Here is a 17,962-nt window from a genome sequence, read left to right on the forward strand (position 1 = left end):
AGCAAAAAATGACTCTTTTTCACAGTGCACAGTACAGCACTGTTAGTACTGTATATTACATTCAAGGATATCTTTAGGCCTGTAGTAGGTCTACAAAATACATATTTTGCATGAATAAAACTGTGCATAAGACCATTCAAGAACAGTCATTCGCAACAAAAAAAAAAGCACATAACCTGCATCAAACGCACAAACCAAGTGCTGGAAGTGTAAGCAAAGAAAGTCCAAGAGCAACGCTGACTGAACGCTAGAAAAATGAAGATTAACTAATTAGTGAGCTTGTCGGAATCCTAGCTTCTTTGAATGGTATAACAAATCGCCACTAGTAAGAGAATTTGTTTTAATTATAAAGCATGAACAGCTCATGAAAATGTTTTGCTAATTGGTTTTTATAGCTTTAGCATCTATAAAGCTTTTAGATTAAGTGTAATTTTAAAGTTATGGAGTATTCTGTATTAATTGATTTTATTGAGAAGTGCATTTATTATTAATTGCATTCATCATTAAAGTATTTCTGTAAATTTAGCACACCAAGTTCAGCCCATATGGCTATAACTAACTTCTAGACAGTGTAAAAAAGAAATTGCCCTTGAAGGCTATCTTTAAATTATTTTTAAATTTATCATCCATGATAGTTATTTGGAAAAAGCTACTTTAAGTGTTATTTCCTAAGCAGGCAACGTCTCATGTACTTACAGTATTGTGATTAAAAAACGATGGAATCTCCCGTCCTAAATATTTAAATTTAATAAATGAAAAAGGGAATAGTCAATTTACTGAAACAGCTGTGACTGTTTCACTATTGTCACTGATTTTCCTCATTATCAATTGCGCATTTAAGCCTTTATGACCTGAAATATTGTTTTAGTTAAAAAAAAGTGAGAAGTGCGAATACATAGCGAACAGGACACTATTCATATCCTACTCTTCGTGAGACGAACTCTGGCCATTGTCCTCCCGGATCCATCATTCTAATCTTCCAACGTTCTGAAAAAAATACCTTCCTTCTCCTTTAAATGCCGACAAGGCATTAACGGGAAAATGATCCAATTAAAAAAAACCGTTAATTACCTAAATACCATGCAGGTGCTGCAGACATTTAGATCAAGACCAGAGGGGGGAATTGTCTTTTTAGACGAGTAAAACAATGCAAGGCTTTCTTGAATGGTAAATAAGAAGTATCAATAATAACTCTTATGAAACATGAGTACGAAAAGTGTAACATTGTACTATATTTCACTAAGCTAATGATTTGATTAGTACAAAAAGGTTATAACTGTTGACATTGTAGCCATAGGCGCTTCATTTACCTTTCAAATTTCAAATCACCGAATCATCGCATTTGATTGAAAGATGTAATGTCATAGCTAATACTTTATTCAGTTTTTAACAAAACAATAAAGGTTTTCTTGGAATGAACATTATTTTATTTTTTCAGGCTTTATTCGGCGCTCATAACCTTTCTAAGCGTCTTTGTAGGTCATTCAGCTTCTGTTGGTAAGTAGGATTTTGTGTGCATGAAGCGTATTCATGAAGTCCCAGGGTCTTCGTTTTGTTGCCAACGTTGATAGTTTTTTTTAACTTTTAATCGATTAGTTTACTTGCAGAAATACGGATTTAAGTGATTAAGTATTTGGCTTGAACATGACCTCGAATATGACTTCCTTATATTCAGAATTATTGACTTGATTTTCCGTGTTTTTTAGAAGGGTAGTTAAATAGGCATCTGGATATCATCTGTATGTAAAATTAATACCAAAACAATTCTGAAATTTCGATTTTAGTCGAGTGTCAATAGTATTTGTTCTAACTAGAGCCCTGGTTGAGCGTTCGTTTCAGTTTTGACTGCAGAAATGTTTGGGTTGTTTTACAGGCAACTGTGGTACCTACTCTTTCTGCTGGATGATAAATTCCAATACCACCTATGAAAGGTAATGTTTATTTACATCGCAGACAACGTTGTAATACCAGGCGGGCAAGGTATTTCAGTACATCATATTCATGTTCCTCTATAAAAGTTCGTGAGCGAAACATAATGATATTCTTCCCATCATTTGCTTTCACACTTCATTCCTTTACGACAACGTTCGGCAATCTAAATCTTACGAGAACTGCAGGTTAACACTAGATACTGCAAGCAAAGCAATTAAAAAAGGTAATTCACATGATGTAAATGCAATGCTCATGTTATTATTCTACATGGTGAGAGGATGAACCACCACTGCTTTAGATTTTTATACTGTAAATGTGCACAATCTGTAAACTGGCTCGTATTTTTATTGTGCTACATCCTAATGTTGTTAGAAGAATGATACTAAATGCTTTCAGTTCTAATTCCAATTTGTAATGATTATGAGGAGAAAGCCTTGTTTTATTTTAGTGTGCATACAAGGACTTGTCAAGAGTGTGCATTTAGCTTTTATTGTGCCATTAAATATGACTAGGAACTTATTGGAAGTGTTTTTGCCATCTGTATCTCTGAAATTGTCCCCTTTCAGTGTCATACTAAATGGACCTCCCTAGTAAACTGAAATTCTGTCACCAGTAAGCCCATCCGTTCTTACCAGCACTGCTTGTTTGCCTTTTCACATAGTATTTTTAATGAATAGTGCACTGTTACATTTTAAATGGGGAAATAACTTTGGTTGATTTTATAGACACAAGGTTCAGAAATGAGTGTTATAGTAAACTGGTACAAGGAGTGTTTTCTAAAGATATGTTGCTAATAGCATTCAATTAAACTAACATATCTATCCCGACCATAGGTTGCATACCTTGAAGGTAAAATATTAATTCCCATGTTCATTTCCTTTTTAGATCGTATTTAACAGGAACTGATGATTTAATTCTTCTGAATGGGTAAAATGCATTATTACAAATTTACAACCTTCTTCTTTTAAACAGCCTTGATAGCAATCTTTGGTTAAATGGTGTTGAATTGTTGTCGATTGGAGAAAAAGAAAAGTTCATGTCTCTGAAGTTGGTATCATCAGGTTTCCATTCATTAACATTTCAGAATGGAAGAGACCTCAGTACTTGGAGAATTTCAACAGGTGCATGTAAGTATAGTATAGTCTTTAAATTTCTGACTAACAGTTTTTTTAAATCCAAGAAATAGTGCTTTCGTTATTTGAAGTGCCAATTATTATTATAGCAACAATTTTATATTTGGGATACGCTAAAATGTGTTTACAGTTTTATCGTTGGTAAAGTAAACCACTTTTAGTGTGTTTATGCTTGACATGAATCATGTCCTCATAAAAAGTTTAAGTGTTAATAAAATCAGTATATCTGTTAATTCATTCTAAATCAAATCAAAGTTTATTTATCAAATGCACAACAATATGGCGTTCAGCAGTAGTTGCTGGCAATGAAATGTATTTTTCTGCGAGCTCACAAGAATCGCAAAAATCACAAAATTGAGGTTACATTTTTGAAATTGAATAAAACTCAATGTGAGTAGAGCTGTTATGTGTCCATGGTGTATGCAATATATACATGTAGTGCAGTTATGCTGAATATAGTGAGAATTGTGTGTCCATGTAGCCATTTCAGGTGATTTGCTAAGGAGCTACAGGTTGGCTATTTAGCAGTCTTATTGCCTGGAGGTAGAAGCTGTTCCGTAGTCTGTTGGACTTGGACCGAATGCTTTGGTACCGTTTATTGGACGGTAGGAGGGAAAATAGTTTGTGACTGGGATGACTGGGGTCCTTGAGAATGGACCTGGCCTTCTTCAGACATCTAGCAGAGTAGATCTCCTGGATGCTTGGTAGCTCACAGCTGGTGATAAGCTGCGCTGACTTCACCACCCTCTGCAATACTTTGCGAAGCAGTTCTCATACCAGGCAAATTTTGGCAATGAAAGGCAGAATCTGTAGCAGGTTTTTGGCTTAGTTTATATTGTGGTTTTGCTGCTATGTAAATTATTTTTGGAATCAAACACATTATACTACTTGACAATAGCAGAAATAGCCAGCCCTTAATCCTGCATAGCCACATGATCTAGCATGTCATATTGATCATGCTTAAACCAATTTGTACTTGAAGCACATAATCTTAGATCAATTAAGTAAGCTAATTGCAATTGCTTTCAATTAATTCTTGAATGGTCAGTTTATTTAAAATAATCTTTGATTTAATTGCATGGATAACCTTAACTGGGTGAAGTAAAATTGATGTCCTTAGAAACTGATCATTTAAGGACCAGAGTTGGCTGACCATGTTGTATACAAGTGCTTTCCATTGCCTTCTGGAAACTACTTGAAAATGACACTCACAGTCCTTAGTTTTGTCTTGCATCAAAAGGGGCAGAATCGGTTTGATAGTATGGTATACTGTGGACTGAAATGGTTCAGAACACAGAAAAATATACAGTACATATTCACAAACAGGATGCTTAAACAAACAGTGCATTAACATTTGTTTTTCTCTCTTTACTATTTCATATGCAAGTAGAATTAATATAGCCATTACATCTAGTATTTACTGTGAACCTTACTCAAAAGCAACTAAGTGGTTAAAATGGGTTTACATGAAAAATGTTTCTCAAAAGGCAATGTAGAAGAACACTTTGTCTTGTAATAAACTCTTACTATTCTTCCTGGTTTGCAAAATGCTCAGTACATTATAATTCTGCCTTTCTTTTTCACTCTGCTGCAAAGCTGGTTCTATAACATTTTAGGTGCCCCTTGACATGTCATTTAATTATTTAAGCATCTTGTTTGTGGTGTTGTACACTAGTGCATATTCTGGTGCGATAATCATGGAGAACCTTTCTCAAGGCTACAACATCACCCCACCCACGGTTTGAAGCCATAACCTTTTAATCTGGAGTCTAGAGGCCTGAACACCATGCAATGCTGCTTCACTGTAGTCTAATTCCATTACCTAAAAGTCACTTTTTTGAAGGCACTTGAAGAATATTGTTTCTATTTTATCTGTATTAGTGCCGCCTATTTGTGTACTAGTTGTATTATTATGGTTAAATATGTTAAAGCAGATTTTATTCTGTTTATGCTTAGGTAATATTTGTCTCACCAGCATGCGTTATAGTGAGAGATGTTGTAAAATGGAGATGTTGATTCACCTCAGTGGTTTCCTCATCCTGAGCTTGTTTCTCTGGTCTGGAGATAGTGGCTTATGTGCAATGCTGGCTCCAGCAATCAGCCTGTTCGAGGGCCTCCTGGTATATTTGCGCATGTGTGCTATTCTGGCTCATGTAGTACCTCCAGTGAACTGGATGAGACACCTTTTCATCGCTGTTTCATTAATTAGTTCACTTTATAGTGGTGCTTCAATGTCGCTTTGCTCTGTCTCCCCACCCATGTCCTCTGTAGCATTTTCATTTGAGAAAACGGCTTCTTTTTCAGTAGAATACGTTTGCTATGGTAATCTTCTCATGACCAGCTGATCTAACAGTTGAGCAGATAGTTTAAAAATGTTCAATTCAGTTGCACTTTTTTTCCACCCTAATGGAAGTTTTTCTTGTTTCCAGGTTCAGCCCCTTCTGTTGTAAAAAGTCAAAATGACCCTAAAGAGCAGCCCATCAGCAGCACAATTGTGAGTGTTGTTTCTGGTTTTCTAGGGGATTGTAAATGCTGTCAAATGTGTGTTCCTCAAATTTCTACAGTAGCATAGTGTTGGAGTTTGGCCTAAACTACACAAGTTCTCCCTCTTGTGGTGAAAACCTTTCATATGAAAATCAATTGGCACATGGCCAGAACAATAACAAATTTCTAAAATCAACTTACTGTATGTGATAGAATGCAAAAAAATAACATTTAGAATAAGAGGTGAATGTGGGGGGGGGGGGGGGGGGTCATTCAACAGTCCTGCTTTGTAATCCAAAGAAAGGCTGAGCTACAGTATTCTGAGGACTGAAGCATTGTACAATACCTCGACTAACTTTTCTAATGAAGCATAATGACACATACAGTAGGTTTAGGTTTTATTGTATTCACATTTTGCACTTTATTGGCACATTTCTGCCTGTTAGAATAAGTAGAGGAATATGTTGGTTTCTCAAGGTAATACAACCATTTTCTGCTGTTTTGAAAGGAAACTCGGTGCTCTTTTTATTCTGTAGGAGGTTTTGAAGTCTTTCACAGCCGATCAGGTTTTTGCATGTGAAAGCAAAACTCTCTATCTGCGTCAAGAGAAGGATCTTATTTTTGCAGTCGGTAAGCGTTGTTGCCTTTAAATTGAAAATATTTTTTTATATAGTTAGTGAAAATGCAAAAGAAATTAAAATGGCCAAGCATTTTTACAAGATCAAAATAAATTTATATAGTTAAAAACTACAAATTCATACACATTTTGAAAGATGGCAGCAAACTTAAAAGGTTGTCTTGACTTGGAAAAGTCTTGGAGATATGCAGTTTGAAACATTACAGAGCCTATTTTGCTCCGTTTGTTAGAAGTCAATTATGTTTCAGACATGAAAACAAAATCTACATTTTCATTTTATATATGCAACCTTAGTCTAGCAAACCAAGAAGAGTTCAAATAAATTACTTTGCTCTCAAAGAAATGACATCTGAATGAATCACAGTGTGCTGGTAGGTTTTTAACTGCTTGAATATGAGATCTTTTTTTTTTTTGGTTGGAGGTCAGTAACATTAAATCATTAGTTTGGTTATATGGTTTTAGGTTAATGCATGTGCTCATGGAATTTTAAAATAGCAGTTTCCACTGACTTCTTTTTTTAAGAATTTTGATTGTCTAAACACCTCCCAGGTTACACTGAACGCTTTCCAGTGAGAGTCGAATCGAGGAGTGTCTCTACGCTGCAGCTCTCCTGGACTGTGTTGTCCACTCCACTTGAAGTCCCTGTGTACAGGGTCACCTTATATGAGCCTGAAGATGACGCTGCCATTTTGGTGAAGGAGGAATCTGTAACGGCACCCTACTACACGTTTCGCAACCTCGACTCCTGTAGGGATTACATTGCATGTGTGAATTATCCAAGTAATCCCTCCATCTTGTGTGTGAAAGCCCTCACGGGTAAGGCTGGTTGGTTGACATTGGAGTGTGTTGCTAGAACTGCTGAGGTGACAGGGAGCAGTTGTTAGTACTGCTGTAATTGGTTACAGAAAAGCTTTGCAGGGACCAGACAATTGTGTTAGCAATGTCTCATTTCAATCACATATTGCAGAGTTGACAAGTCTGAGGAAGACTGCATTTTCTTAAATGGACCCGAGTCTGCCACATTATTCTGGAAACCTCAGGGTTAATGAAAATCTATTGTGAAATATGAGAGAGAGGTTTTTAACTAATAATATGACATTCATATTAAAATAACTGTTTTCTTATTTTAGTTACCCAGTTTTTAGTTTGAGGTTATTTAAATGAATCAGCATACTTGTCCCCAAGGGAAAGCCTTTTTATTATATTAATAAAAATATATATTACTATCAAATATGGTATAAAAAGTAATATAATCAGTTTTTCTTATTTATAAACCTCAAGACTGACAGAATGTCTTTCCTGCTACTGAGGAATGGTCAATAGTTTTGAGGTTTGCGCCAGCCAAAAACAATCTGATTGTGCTTTGAAATTGTCATTTATAAATGTATAATATTTAAAATAAGTTTTTTTTATTACATATTACATTTTGAAAGTAATGTTTCCTCAATTCAAGACACAAACTGTAAATAATTCAATTCCAAAACTGAAGATGAATGATTTTAATTTGCAAAACTTAGTTTTTTTTTTATATTTAATTGTCCCCAATTGTGGTAAAATTTAGGGTTTGAGTATATGATATAATAAAATGACTGTAACAACAATGGCAACAGAATTGCACAAGATGCAAAATAAGTAGAAATTTTAACACTGTGGATTGGTAGAAGTCAGGTATTCACAGCTTTGTTATAATTTAAGTTTTTATTTGTTGTGATATCCGGCGGTTTGTTACACCTGCTTCAAACGTGTACTGTATGTGGGATGTTGATTTTTTTTTTTTTGTAAATTTCCAGCTGGGGATGAAAAAATATATTGACCGATGTATATACATACAGTAATATGGTGTTGCCCTTATATTGTATTTCTTCATCTGTCATATTGATGTTATGTTGAAAGTATACAGTACTTGGTGAGTGTTCGATGTTAAATTGTACATTACTCCTGCACCGCTTGGACTCCCTTTCCACACCCTTAGGGGGGCAGGCATCCCAGGTTAAGAACTCCTGTTTTATTCAGTCAAATATAAAATTGTATGCTATCCATACTACAAAATTTATTCCTTGTGATTTTCAAGGTTTAATCTCTGCTTGATACAGGCTTGTATCTAGAGCTGTTTAGCCCAGCTGGACAGGAGAGATGAAACTCCAGTGGCTGAGATGTATCGAGGGGTAGTTGAATCGCTACACCTATGCTACACTAGCCAAACCCACTATAATTGGAAATCATTACTAGTAACCACAAAACTTAGACTGCATTGTGGCTTTGATGTCTGTCAAGGTTGTGTTACTTAAATAGCTAACTGTTTTTGTTGAAGGATTGTGTGGAGTACAGTTATTCTTGTCTCTTCATGCTCAGATCCTGAAAAACCAAGGAATTTCCGAGTCACTGATTCCAATAGCAGCAGCCTCACTGTGTCGTGGGACTGCCCTCTGAATCAGGAGTACACCTTGTTCACGGTGTCTGTTCTCTACCTGAACTCAACGGGTCATCTCCAGATAGAGGAGTCTTACAGTCATAAAGAGGACAAGCTGGAATTCACCCTCAGCAACCTGCCTCCTTGCAGCAAGCTACAGCTGGCCCTGCAGACCGTGTGTGAAACTGAAGAAACGCGGAGCAGTGAAAAGATCTTTATTGATGGTAATGTGAATGTGTTGCAACGGTGATGAATGTTATTTTCTTCAAGGAACTGTTAGTTTGGCCCAGTGAGGTGTCAATATTAATTGCTACCATGTTATGTGCTTCTGTACTTGATCAATATGATAAAATGTAAAGTGTTACAGCATTGCTTTACAGTAATAAGTTGGTAGTCCTAGAAAGCATTTTACTTGTTTGTGTAACATTATGAAGTTTGAGTAAAGTTTGCAGCAAAATTGGATTATTGGAATATGCTTTGTTAATAAGATCCAGATTTGAATTTCAAATAAAATAGTAGTAATGTAGTAATTCCCTGAAATAGAAAGCATACTGTATACTGGTTCCAATATTTTATAGCTTTGTAATTCACTTTAAAAAAACAATTGACAAGTTTACAATGTATTTTGGTAATGCTCATACGTTGTATTTGTGTATGGTAACGGGTATTGTTTATTCTTCAAATGCATGCAGTAATTTTGTTTCCTTTTCCGCAGCTTATGCTAAACTGGAAGATGTCCGTCAAGTTGCTCACACCAATAGTAGCTACACCCTGATGTGGTCTGTAAGGAACAACTCCTCCATTTCTGCATTCAACGTGTACAATGATGAAATTCTGCAGGGGTCTACCTCACAGAACACCTACACGTTGACTGGAGTACTGCCTTGCCACCAGTACAATGCAACTGTAGAAGCTATCTGTGGAGAGAAAACAGTGATGAGTGTGAAGACCATCCAGGCTGAGACGGGTAACTAACAGATCTGCCAAAGCAGTGGTTCCTGATAGATACTGGCCATAATATGCAGTGACCTTCCATTAAAGGGTCCGTTTCTTCCATTAAATCTTATGAAGGATTGACAATTGAATGGGAATTTTCCTTGTTGTGGGTTTTATAGGCTGTTTCCTTGGCCAATTATTATCATTTCAGTTTTAGAATTGTATGTAATAATATACAAATGACTCTCTCAAATCTTTCTCATGTTGTCATGCCCAGAAATGAAGAAGGCCCCACAGCTGAAATGTTTCTTTTCTTTACCTTTCTGCATCAAGTGCAGATGGAATTAATCTTTTGGCGTGTTTTGACATGTTTGGCTACCTACTCGAATGTTACTATTTAGATGCATCAACAAAACACTTTGTATCTCTTGTTAGTTGGCTCGTGTTATCGATGAATGTGTTTCCAGTCAGGTCCTATAATGACACTAACGTGATGTAAAATGTGACCAATAATTTTTACTTAAGGTCATTAAAAAAACATTTTTGATATAATTGTCATGCTATAATAAGAATAATAGTAGTAAGATCATGGCATATTTTAAGTAGTGTACTCTGTGTATTGGACAGCATTTGTTAGTTTTATATTAGCGTAAATTTTAAATAGATAATTATTTTAAGTTAATTCATGAATACTGTACATTTGTAATTAGTAAGCTACCAGAAATGACAATTATAGCATGTGAACCGACATTACATAAATCAGATAACTCAGTGCTAGTTCTTTATAATGATTAAACAGATCTACTGCCAAAGTCCCAGTCTAGTAGCCTATGTGACTATTAGAAGCAATATAAGCCGTCCATCTGTAACAAACGCTTCGCACTATGTTGCTGTCTTGACAGAATCCGACGAGAGCATTTTTTACTGGCCTTTTTTACTATAGGCCAAAAATGGCTGTTCACTGGTCTAGGGCAGCACATGTGGTCCTGTGACTTGATCAATGTAGTTCTGTGCAATTTGGTTGCTATTAATCATTCTATAGCAACTGGACACTCCAAATAAGTGACCGTACATCAAGCGCGGTTTACAAAATCCTTGTTCTTTTGATAAGCAGGGCACATTGGTTTGTTCAGTTTTCAGTTCTTGACTTTTAAAAGGTTAAAAAACGTCATCACCAGTGCCCAATCAGCTGTCACTCCTAAGGTTATTTAGTGTCAACTCGGCAGGTGCTCGCAATTTATCAATGGTTCCAATCAATGTGAAAAATCTATATATTTTATCTTAAAGCATGCATAAATGTTGAGTATCAAAATAAACTAATGTATGCCGCATTTGTGATTTTTAAATTCTAAATATCCAGAGGATTAAAGTTCCGGTCATCTTTTAAATGGACACGTTTCAGCACTATTCATTTTTATCACATCAGTAGGTGAATCTTTCTTGTAACTCCAGTGGTTTTATGTATTATCTCTACTACCTGCTGTAATATACAGTATGATGTGCATTAATAATGAGGTGATATGCAATGACCGCTTCACACCTCCTTCGACGTAAAGAGGTGAAAAGTGGTCATTGCATAGGAGGAAACATGAGAGTATCTTAACGTTGAAGACCCTTCGATGCAAAGTTCTCTCATGTTTCCTCCTTTCTGATGGCATCAGCATATTTGGCAATAAGACATCTGACGTTTTTTAAATGGCTTGTTACTTGGTAGATGTGATGTTAAATTTTTTTTTAACAGAGCCTTTCGTTTCGTTTACTAAAATGATCAGAAATTCTCACAAGTTGCAATGTTTTGCAGGCCCGGGTACAGTAACAGATTTGCAATTCCAGCAGCAGGACTCCAAGGTCCATTGGAAGACTAAGTCTGGGCCCAGGGTGATGTTTGCCTACCAGCTTTATGATGAAAACCGTTCTGTAATTCAGGGTGGGAAGGTGAACAGCACTACTCTGGATCGTTTTGACTTGAGTCCCAACACTTCCTATCAGCTTGAGGTATTTGAGGAGTGTTTGGGTGAACATGGCCTTTCGACATTCTTGGCTTTTATTACAAATGCAGAGGCTAGAGCTTTCCCAAGTTTGGATTTCACTGACGAGCCGGTGTTGGAACCCCCTGGTAGCATTGTGGCTGCAACAAAGCCCTCTCCTGATGCTGATGCCCCAGCTGATCTGATAGGCGCAGTGTCTGGGGTTCCCCCAGACTTGGAAAGGGAGACTGAACCCCCATCAGTGGTTGCGAAAACTCCGGAGACAGCAGAGGCAGATGATCTTGCGGAAGCCATCGGTACTGTCTTAGTGATAACTGCATTGGATCCAGAAGCAGATGAATCCCCATTGCAACAGATCACACCCACTCATAGAAAATTCCCACCTACCCCATTCGATCCCGAATCTCTTGTGCCCATGAACAAAACCGAAGCATTAACTCCACCTGCCCAAGCAAGAACCACATCTGTGCCTTCAAAAGTCACGCCTATTCTTGCAACAGTCATACCCAGCCAGAAGGTGGTCACACCTGCTCAAGGTTTGTGATTTGTATTTTTATGTTGTATAATTAAGAATACCAAAACTTCACTCTAGGATTATTGAAAGGCATTTGTATTTTTGTAAAGATCTAGAATCTGATGTTCCATCATCCCTTGCCATTGTTGTGCCATGGGTATTGCCAACTTATCTTCAGACTTTGTCATCTAAACCCAGAATTGAATTGGAGCAAGCGGTCAAAAATCAAGTAAGTAAAGCTTAATTGTGTGAAATATCCATCATATCCTGTGAAATATCCACTGATGTATCCATATATTTTCAGTTGAAGGATGTCTTAAAGAAATATCACCCAATAGAAGTTGAATTGGTCGTGTTTAAGTCGGATGAAGATAAAACTAAGATCACTTTCAAAGTCTACAACATTTCCAACAAAGAGGCTAAAGAGCAACTGTCTGTCACTGAACTATCCAATTACATACAGGCCCTCAACTACCCTAACATCACAGTGAAAGATGGTATTATTTTCTGGAATGGTAAGTGTGCTTTCTGTCTGTTATACTGTAGTCTAAAGTGTTTTTTTTTTAAAGACTGTAACAGATATAATGAATATGCATCACATACAGGAATGTCAGACATTGTCATACATTAGATAGTGTGTAGTTAAATAGAAATAGTCCTTTAAACTTGTATATTGTGCATGCAAAAATTGACTTAAATTTTACTTTTTCTTAGTGACCTTAATTGATTCATATGCCAGATGTCTTTTCTAACCTTTTTTATGTTATTTCCCCAGAAATGATTTTCATTATAGTCTTCTCTTCCTGCACACAGATACGGATGAGTGTGCTTCCCCTGTCCTGAATGAGTGCAGTAAAAATTCTTACTGTATTAATACTCTGAGTTTCTTCACCTGTGTCTGCCACGAAGGATATTATGATGTCAGCGGTGCGTTCAGCCCTGCTGTGCACTCTGCCTGTGATGGTAGGCCTACTGTGGAACTAGTGCAGTTGTAAAAAGTGTCCTGTGGTAACAGCTGTGCATCCCTAATGCTAAAAAAATAAACTGACATTTCTCTGCTGTAGCCTGAACACAAAAAACAACTAAGTGCAAATTGATCATTTATACTTTGGTTTACAGAGGCTGGGATGTTTACTCGTTGTGATGTTGGCCACATAAAAGCTGGGATTTCTAAGGAGTTTTTAAGGAATCGTTTCAGTGGTGAAGTGAGTGTCGTTTTGAACGATGGGAGCTGCCAGGCTAAAGAGAATGAAAATTATTACTCCTACTCCATAACAAGCAATCGCAGCTACTGTGGGGCTACAGTTCTGGCAAGTATCCCATGATTTTTGTTCCTTAATTTTATATTGTTATAATGATTTTATATACATATTAACTTATACATCCAAGGGGAAGTTTTTATTTGTACAATAGCTGAATGAAACAATCCTGTTTAGCCTGGCTTAAGCCTGAGACTACTATAATTAAAGGGCCACTATTGAATTATTGTGGAGGCAGAAACTAGCTGCAGGTCACTGGTGATTACATGGCCAGTACATGTGGACATAAAACCCATCCTCTGTCTTGAGCAGAATCCAGTCAAACATACCTGACAGAATTTGAATTGGATTGTAAATGTACTAAATGTTTGCCTCCTGTTCAGATAGAATTGCCTTTGTGCCTCATTTTAAAGTGTGAGCAACTCTTTGTGATCTTAATTTGGATAACAGACCACTATACTTGTATACTCCAAGGCAGTTTTTAATCTTTATTTTCACACTTGATTTAGAATGGCCAAATTATGAATTTACATTAAAGAACCGAATCCTTTAGTCTAACGCATGAGTCCTGTTTTATGAATCTTAACTGAATGGTTCTCAAATAATTTGACGTTTTGTTATTCTTGAATAGGTGAATGAAACCCATATCATGTTTAAAAATGTTCTTCACGTGACTGCTGGTAAAGATAAAGTGATCACTAGAAGGGACCTTCAGGTGGTATGGAAATGTGTCTACACCAGAGAATACCTTCGTCACACACACATGGGAGAGGATCTCTTGGACTGGTGAGGAAAAGGCAGTACTTTTGACAATCGTTTGTCTTGACTCTAAGATACAGCAGTGCGTTTTTAGTTACTCTGCAGTCAAGGGGCTCGGGTTCAGTTAAATTATGGCTTATGGCTTGTGTAAAGCCATAAAAAGTCATTCTTAAGTTGTCCGGCTTTTATGTGGAGTGTGGGAAGGATTTTTGGTAGGATAGGACTTTATTTGCTAATGGAATTCTTGCTCCTTTCTTTTCTGGGAAAATCAAGTCTGTAGCTTTTCACTGTGAGTACATTTCTATTCATTTTTCTGTTCCTTTTAAAATTTATCAGGTTAACTTCAAGCAGTTGCATTTCACTTCAAATGTACGCACATGCCCACTGCAACTCCACACTTTACTGTAAATGTAATACTTTTGAAGCTTTTTTTAACTTACATTAAGATCTAATGTTTTTAATTTAGCAATTGTAAGATTAATACTTCTACACAGTTATAAATTTAAAATGCTGTATGCAGTAAACTTGTTTATTGGTTCTGATTTTCCTGCTAAAAAAGTCTAACCTTATAGACGGGTTAGCACAGTTTAATACCTTTTCCCAACATTTGAGATGATCAGTTTTTATAAATGCATATTTTCATATACCACATCAAGCCCAAATGTTTCTTTCCTTTCAAGGCATCAGTCCTTGATCCTAATCCAGTACAACACCAGCCGGATTTTGGAACTCCGTATGACTCTACACGACAATGATTCTTTTAAGTCCAACAACTCGATCCCGATGGAATTCAGTTCGGACACTCACCTCTTTTTTGAGGTGACCCTTCATTCACAGGACACCTTTGCCTTTGACTTTGTTTTGGAGGTGGTCTCCTGTTGGGTAACGGAGACATCCAACCCAAAGGGAACACCGAAGGTATTCTTCTTGAATGAAAGGTGAGCACATACAGTACAGTCCTGCTGTAGAGTGATGTGCCTGATACCACACATGATTCATTGAAGTACTCATTGTTGCATGAGCTAGTGCAAATTTAATAATTTGATATAGGTCTTTGTTTTTAAAACATGTTTTTCCATCGCTGACCTAGGATGTACACTAAATTGAGCTGTGAACATTGTATTTACTGTATGTCAGTCATTTGTACGGCACTGGTTGATTATTGAAACAACTGCCAGACCACGAAATTATTAGTGCCAGTTTTGTGTGCTTTTTAGTTGCTGACCTGTTGCATGTCTGATCTGTTATTCGTATAATAGATAAAGGATCATCGATGGCTAATATTTCCTAGATTTAATTTGGAAGTAGAGGGTTTTTGACAAATGCAACAGCATGTACAGTAGCATTATGGATAACTACAGCTCAGCTTAGGTATTGTCCAGTTTTTTCTAATTGTCCCCATTTAATGTTTTCAAACCTATACATTTAATCTACTGTACTTGGTTTCAAGGCCTCTTATAAACCTGTATTCTGTAAAAGTTTGCCCTTGAGGCTTATTTAGAAATGGCTTCTCTCACCTACATGAAATGCCTCTGTAATTGTAGGACTCTGACAATGGGAGCAATGGTCATGTGGGGTTTCTAGAGTTTTTTCACTTGCGAGATGAGAGTTGACTTCAACCTTCATAAATAAGCTCTTTCACTGGTCTCGAAAATGTTGCGGTGCACCTTAAATGTAAAAGTTTTTTTTAAAAAAACTTGAAAAAATACAGGAACATTGTGTAATACATAGAGGATCTGTAATGTCATATCTATGAGGAATTCCCATTTTTGCACTTTAAGGCCATATATTGTAAATTATATTTTTTTTTCCCCAGTTGTCCTGTTGACGAGACCTTTCGGTGGTATACAGCTAATGGATTACAACAGAAGAGCCGGTTTTCAGTACAGATGTTTACTGTCACTCCAAAGAAACCCATCTATGTGCACTGCTTAACAAAAATATGCACCCAGCAGGAAAAGGAAAACTGCTCAATGGTATTTTTTTTCTTTCCAATAGCACTAAATTACAATAAGTTTTCTTTTTACACCACTGCAGCTTGTGTATAAGTTACCAGAAAATATTAAGAGTATGCCCCCTCCATTTCATTCTTAAAAATCTTTGACAGGTCTGTCCTGCAAGGAGAACAGACAAAAGAAGAAGAGAACTTAAAAACAGATTGCTAACGGCAGTTCTGTCAGCTGGGCCCATCATTGTCGGGGATCATGCCACGATGTCTGAGGCAAAACGATCAGATTGTAAGTAACTGAACCAAAAGAACTTCACATTGCTCGCTTTAGTAATTTTTTTTTTTTTTACCAGTATGGTATTGAAATCTCCAGCACACAGGACCCTCACAAAAAAAAAATTAAAGAATCTAATCTCTCTGTGGCTACTGTAGGTGCAGCTTCTGCTCCAAAAGTTAAATCGACCACTGTTACAGAGAGAATCTTAATTCTTAATTCACCATGGGGCAGTGCAGTGTCTCTGTGGCTATGGATCTGCGCCTGTCGCTGGAAGGTAGCCAGTTCGTATTCCATGGCCGGCAGAGGAATCCTACTCCGTTGGGCCCCTGAGCAAGAGCCTTAACCCCAACTGCTCCAGGGACGCCGTATAAATAGCTGATCTCAGGCTTCTCTCCCTGTCTGTGTCTCATGGAGAGTAAGTTTGGGTAGGCAAAAAGACAAATCCCTAATACAAGAAATTGTTTATGGCCAATAAAGTGATCTCCTAATGTGGTGCTCAACTTGGTTGGTCTGTGCCTGGTTTCTGTTCGTGTGTTCTCAATCAGATTACTAATAGATACTGCCGTCTTTGTGACTAGTGAGAAAACCATTGAAAAATGTAGTCCATTAGATTCACTGATGGGCATCATGGGGTCTGCAGTGTTAAGTACTGAATGTATGTATTCTGGAGGTGCTTGGCAGTCTGAGAAATCTGGAAATATCTAAAAGATGTAATGGGTACCAGTTTTATTTGTAACCACTAGATGTCAATGTTGGTTCATTTGGCATAAGATATTAATAGCGTCAAACCATTCTTTTTTGAGTGCTCAAGCCATAAATTTACTTTGAAATCATTTACACATTTTTATAGCTGATGTTTTTTATATCTGCAATTTAAACTATGCTTCCTGAAGAATGCCTGGAAATTTAGTTTGATGTACTTTAATGTAGGAGATTAAAGGAGGATAAATTCTTTCTTTCTTCAGTGAAACATTTGCTGTTCTCTCCTATCATACTGAAGTCTCTCAAGTGTTCATGGCATTCTGTCATGTTCTTTAACCTGAACCTTCATGTTTTCTCACAGGGCATCAGCTTCTAAATGTGATGACAATCATTGGTGGAACAACAGGCTTCCTGTTTTTGACCTTGCTGGGCATGAATGCAATAAAGTGCATCTTAAAATGCAGTGAAAAACATCAAGAAAGGATTCAATGATAATACTCCTTTCCTTCCTCTTAGTTCTTATAGAACTTTTATAAAATTTGTTTCTGTTCTGAAAAACAAATCCAAAAGTACCTAATGGACTAATTTTGAAGTATAGTGTGGTGCTGGATGTACCTAGTAGAGCTGGTGTGGAATCTGCCAACACTGGAAGACAACTTGTGACTTGTCTTCAGTGTCCAGGATTTGTACTTGTTTTTCCAGGTGTTATACATCTAAAATTGTTACTAATAAACCTACTGAATTCTTGATTATTGCAGATTGGTGTATTTAATTAAAACAGATTTTGACATGTACAAAATATAACATTTTTACACCAGATATTTTTTATACTGCACATTAAACGAGAACAATGCAATTGTCTTTAAACACAATTTCAATGGGCTGACATGCTGTTAGTGTAAACTTCTGTAAACCGTGACGTTCTTGTAAAAGGAAAGCACACCAAAGTCTGGAGAGATTTCCACAAGGAGCCAATGCAAGGA

The 17,962-nt window shown here is 36.8% G+C and overlaps 1 protein-coding gene across 2 annotated transcripts; it reads left to right on the forward strand.

Annotated features, from left to right (window-relative positions):
- Positions 1 to 1,079: 1,079 nt before the first annotated feature.
- Positions 1,080 to 17,726, forward strand: LOC107078041 (uncharacterized). 2 transcript variants are annotated; one of them, XM_015352764.2, is made up of 19 exons: positions 1,080 to 1,167; positions 1,439 to 1,497; positions 1,874 to 1,931; positions 2,905 to 3,059; positions 5,495 to 5,559; positions 6,086 to 6,179; positions 6,736 to 7,002; positions 8,539 to 8,820; positions 9,312 to 9,563; positions 11,334 to 12,056; positions 12,145 to 12,263; positions 12,339 to 12,549; positions 12,848 to 12,997; positions 13,154 to 13,344; positions 13,925 to 14,079; positions 14,733 to 14,990; positions 15,869 to 16,028; positions 16,160 to 16,289; positions 17,341 to 17,726. In XM_015352764.2, exons 1-19 carry the CDS (start codon positions 1,148 to 1,150, stop codon positions 17,469 to 17,471), a joined length of 3,480 nt encoding a protein of 1,159 aa, XP_015208250.2. In that variant the 5' UTR covers positions 1,080 to 1,147; the 3' UTR covers positions 17,472 to 17,726. The 2 variants fall into 2 exon arrangements, with proteins under 2 accessions (XP_015208250.2, XP_015208251.2); XM_015352765.2 differs by lacking the exon at positions 1,080 to 1,167 and adding an exon at positions 1,187 to 1,355.
- The last annotated feature ends 236 nt before the right edge of the window (positions 17,727 to 17,962 follow it).

Source organism: Lepisosteus oculatus, chromosome 7, assembly GCF_040954835.1.
Source record: "Lepisosteus oculatus isolate fLepOcu1 chromosome 7, fLepOcu1.hap2, whole genome shotgun sequence".
In the NCBI taxonomy this organism is placed as follows: domain Eukaryota; kingdom Metazoa; phylum Chordata; class Actinopteri; order Semionotiformes; family Lepisosteidae; genus Lepisosteus; species Lepisosteus oculatus.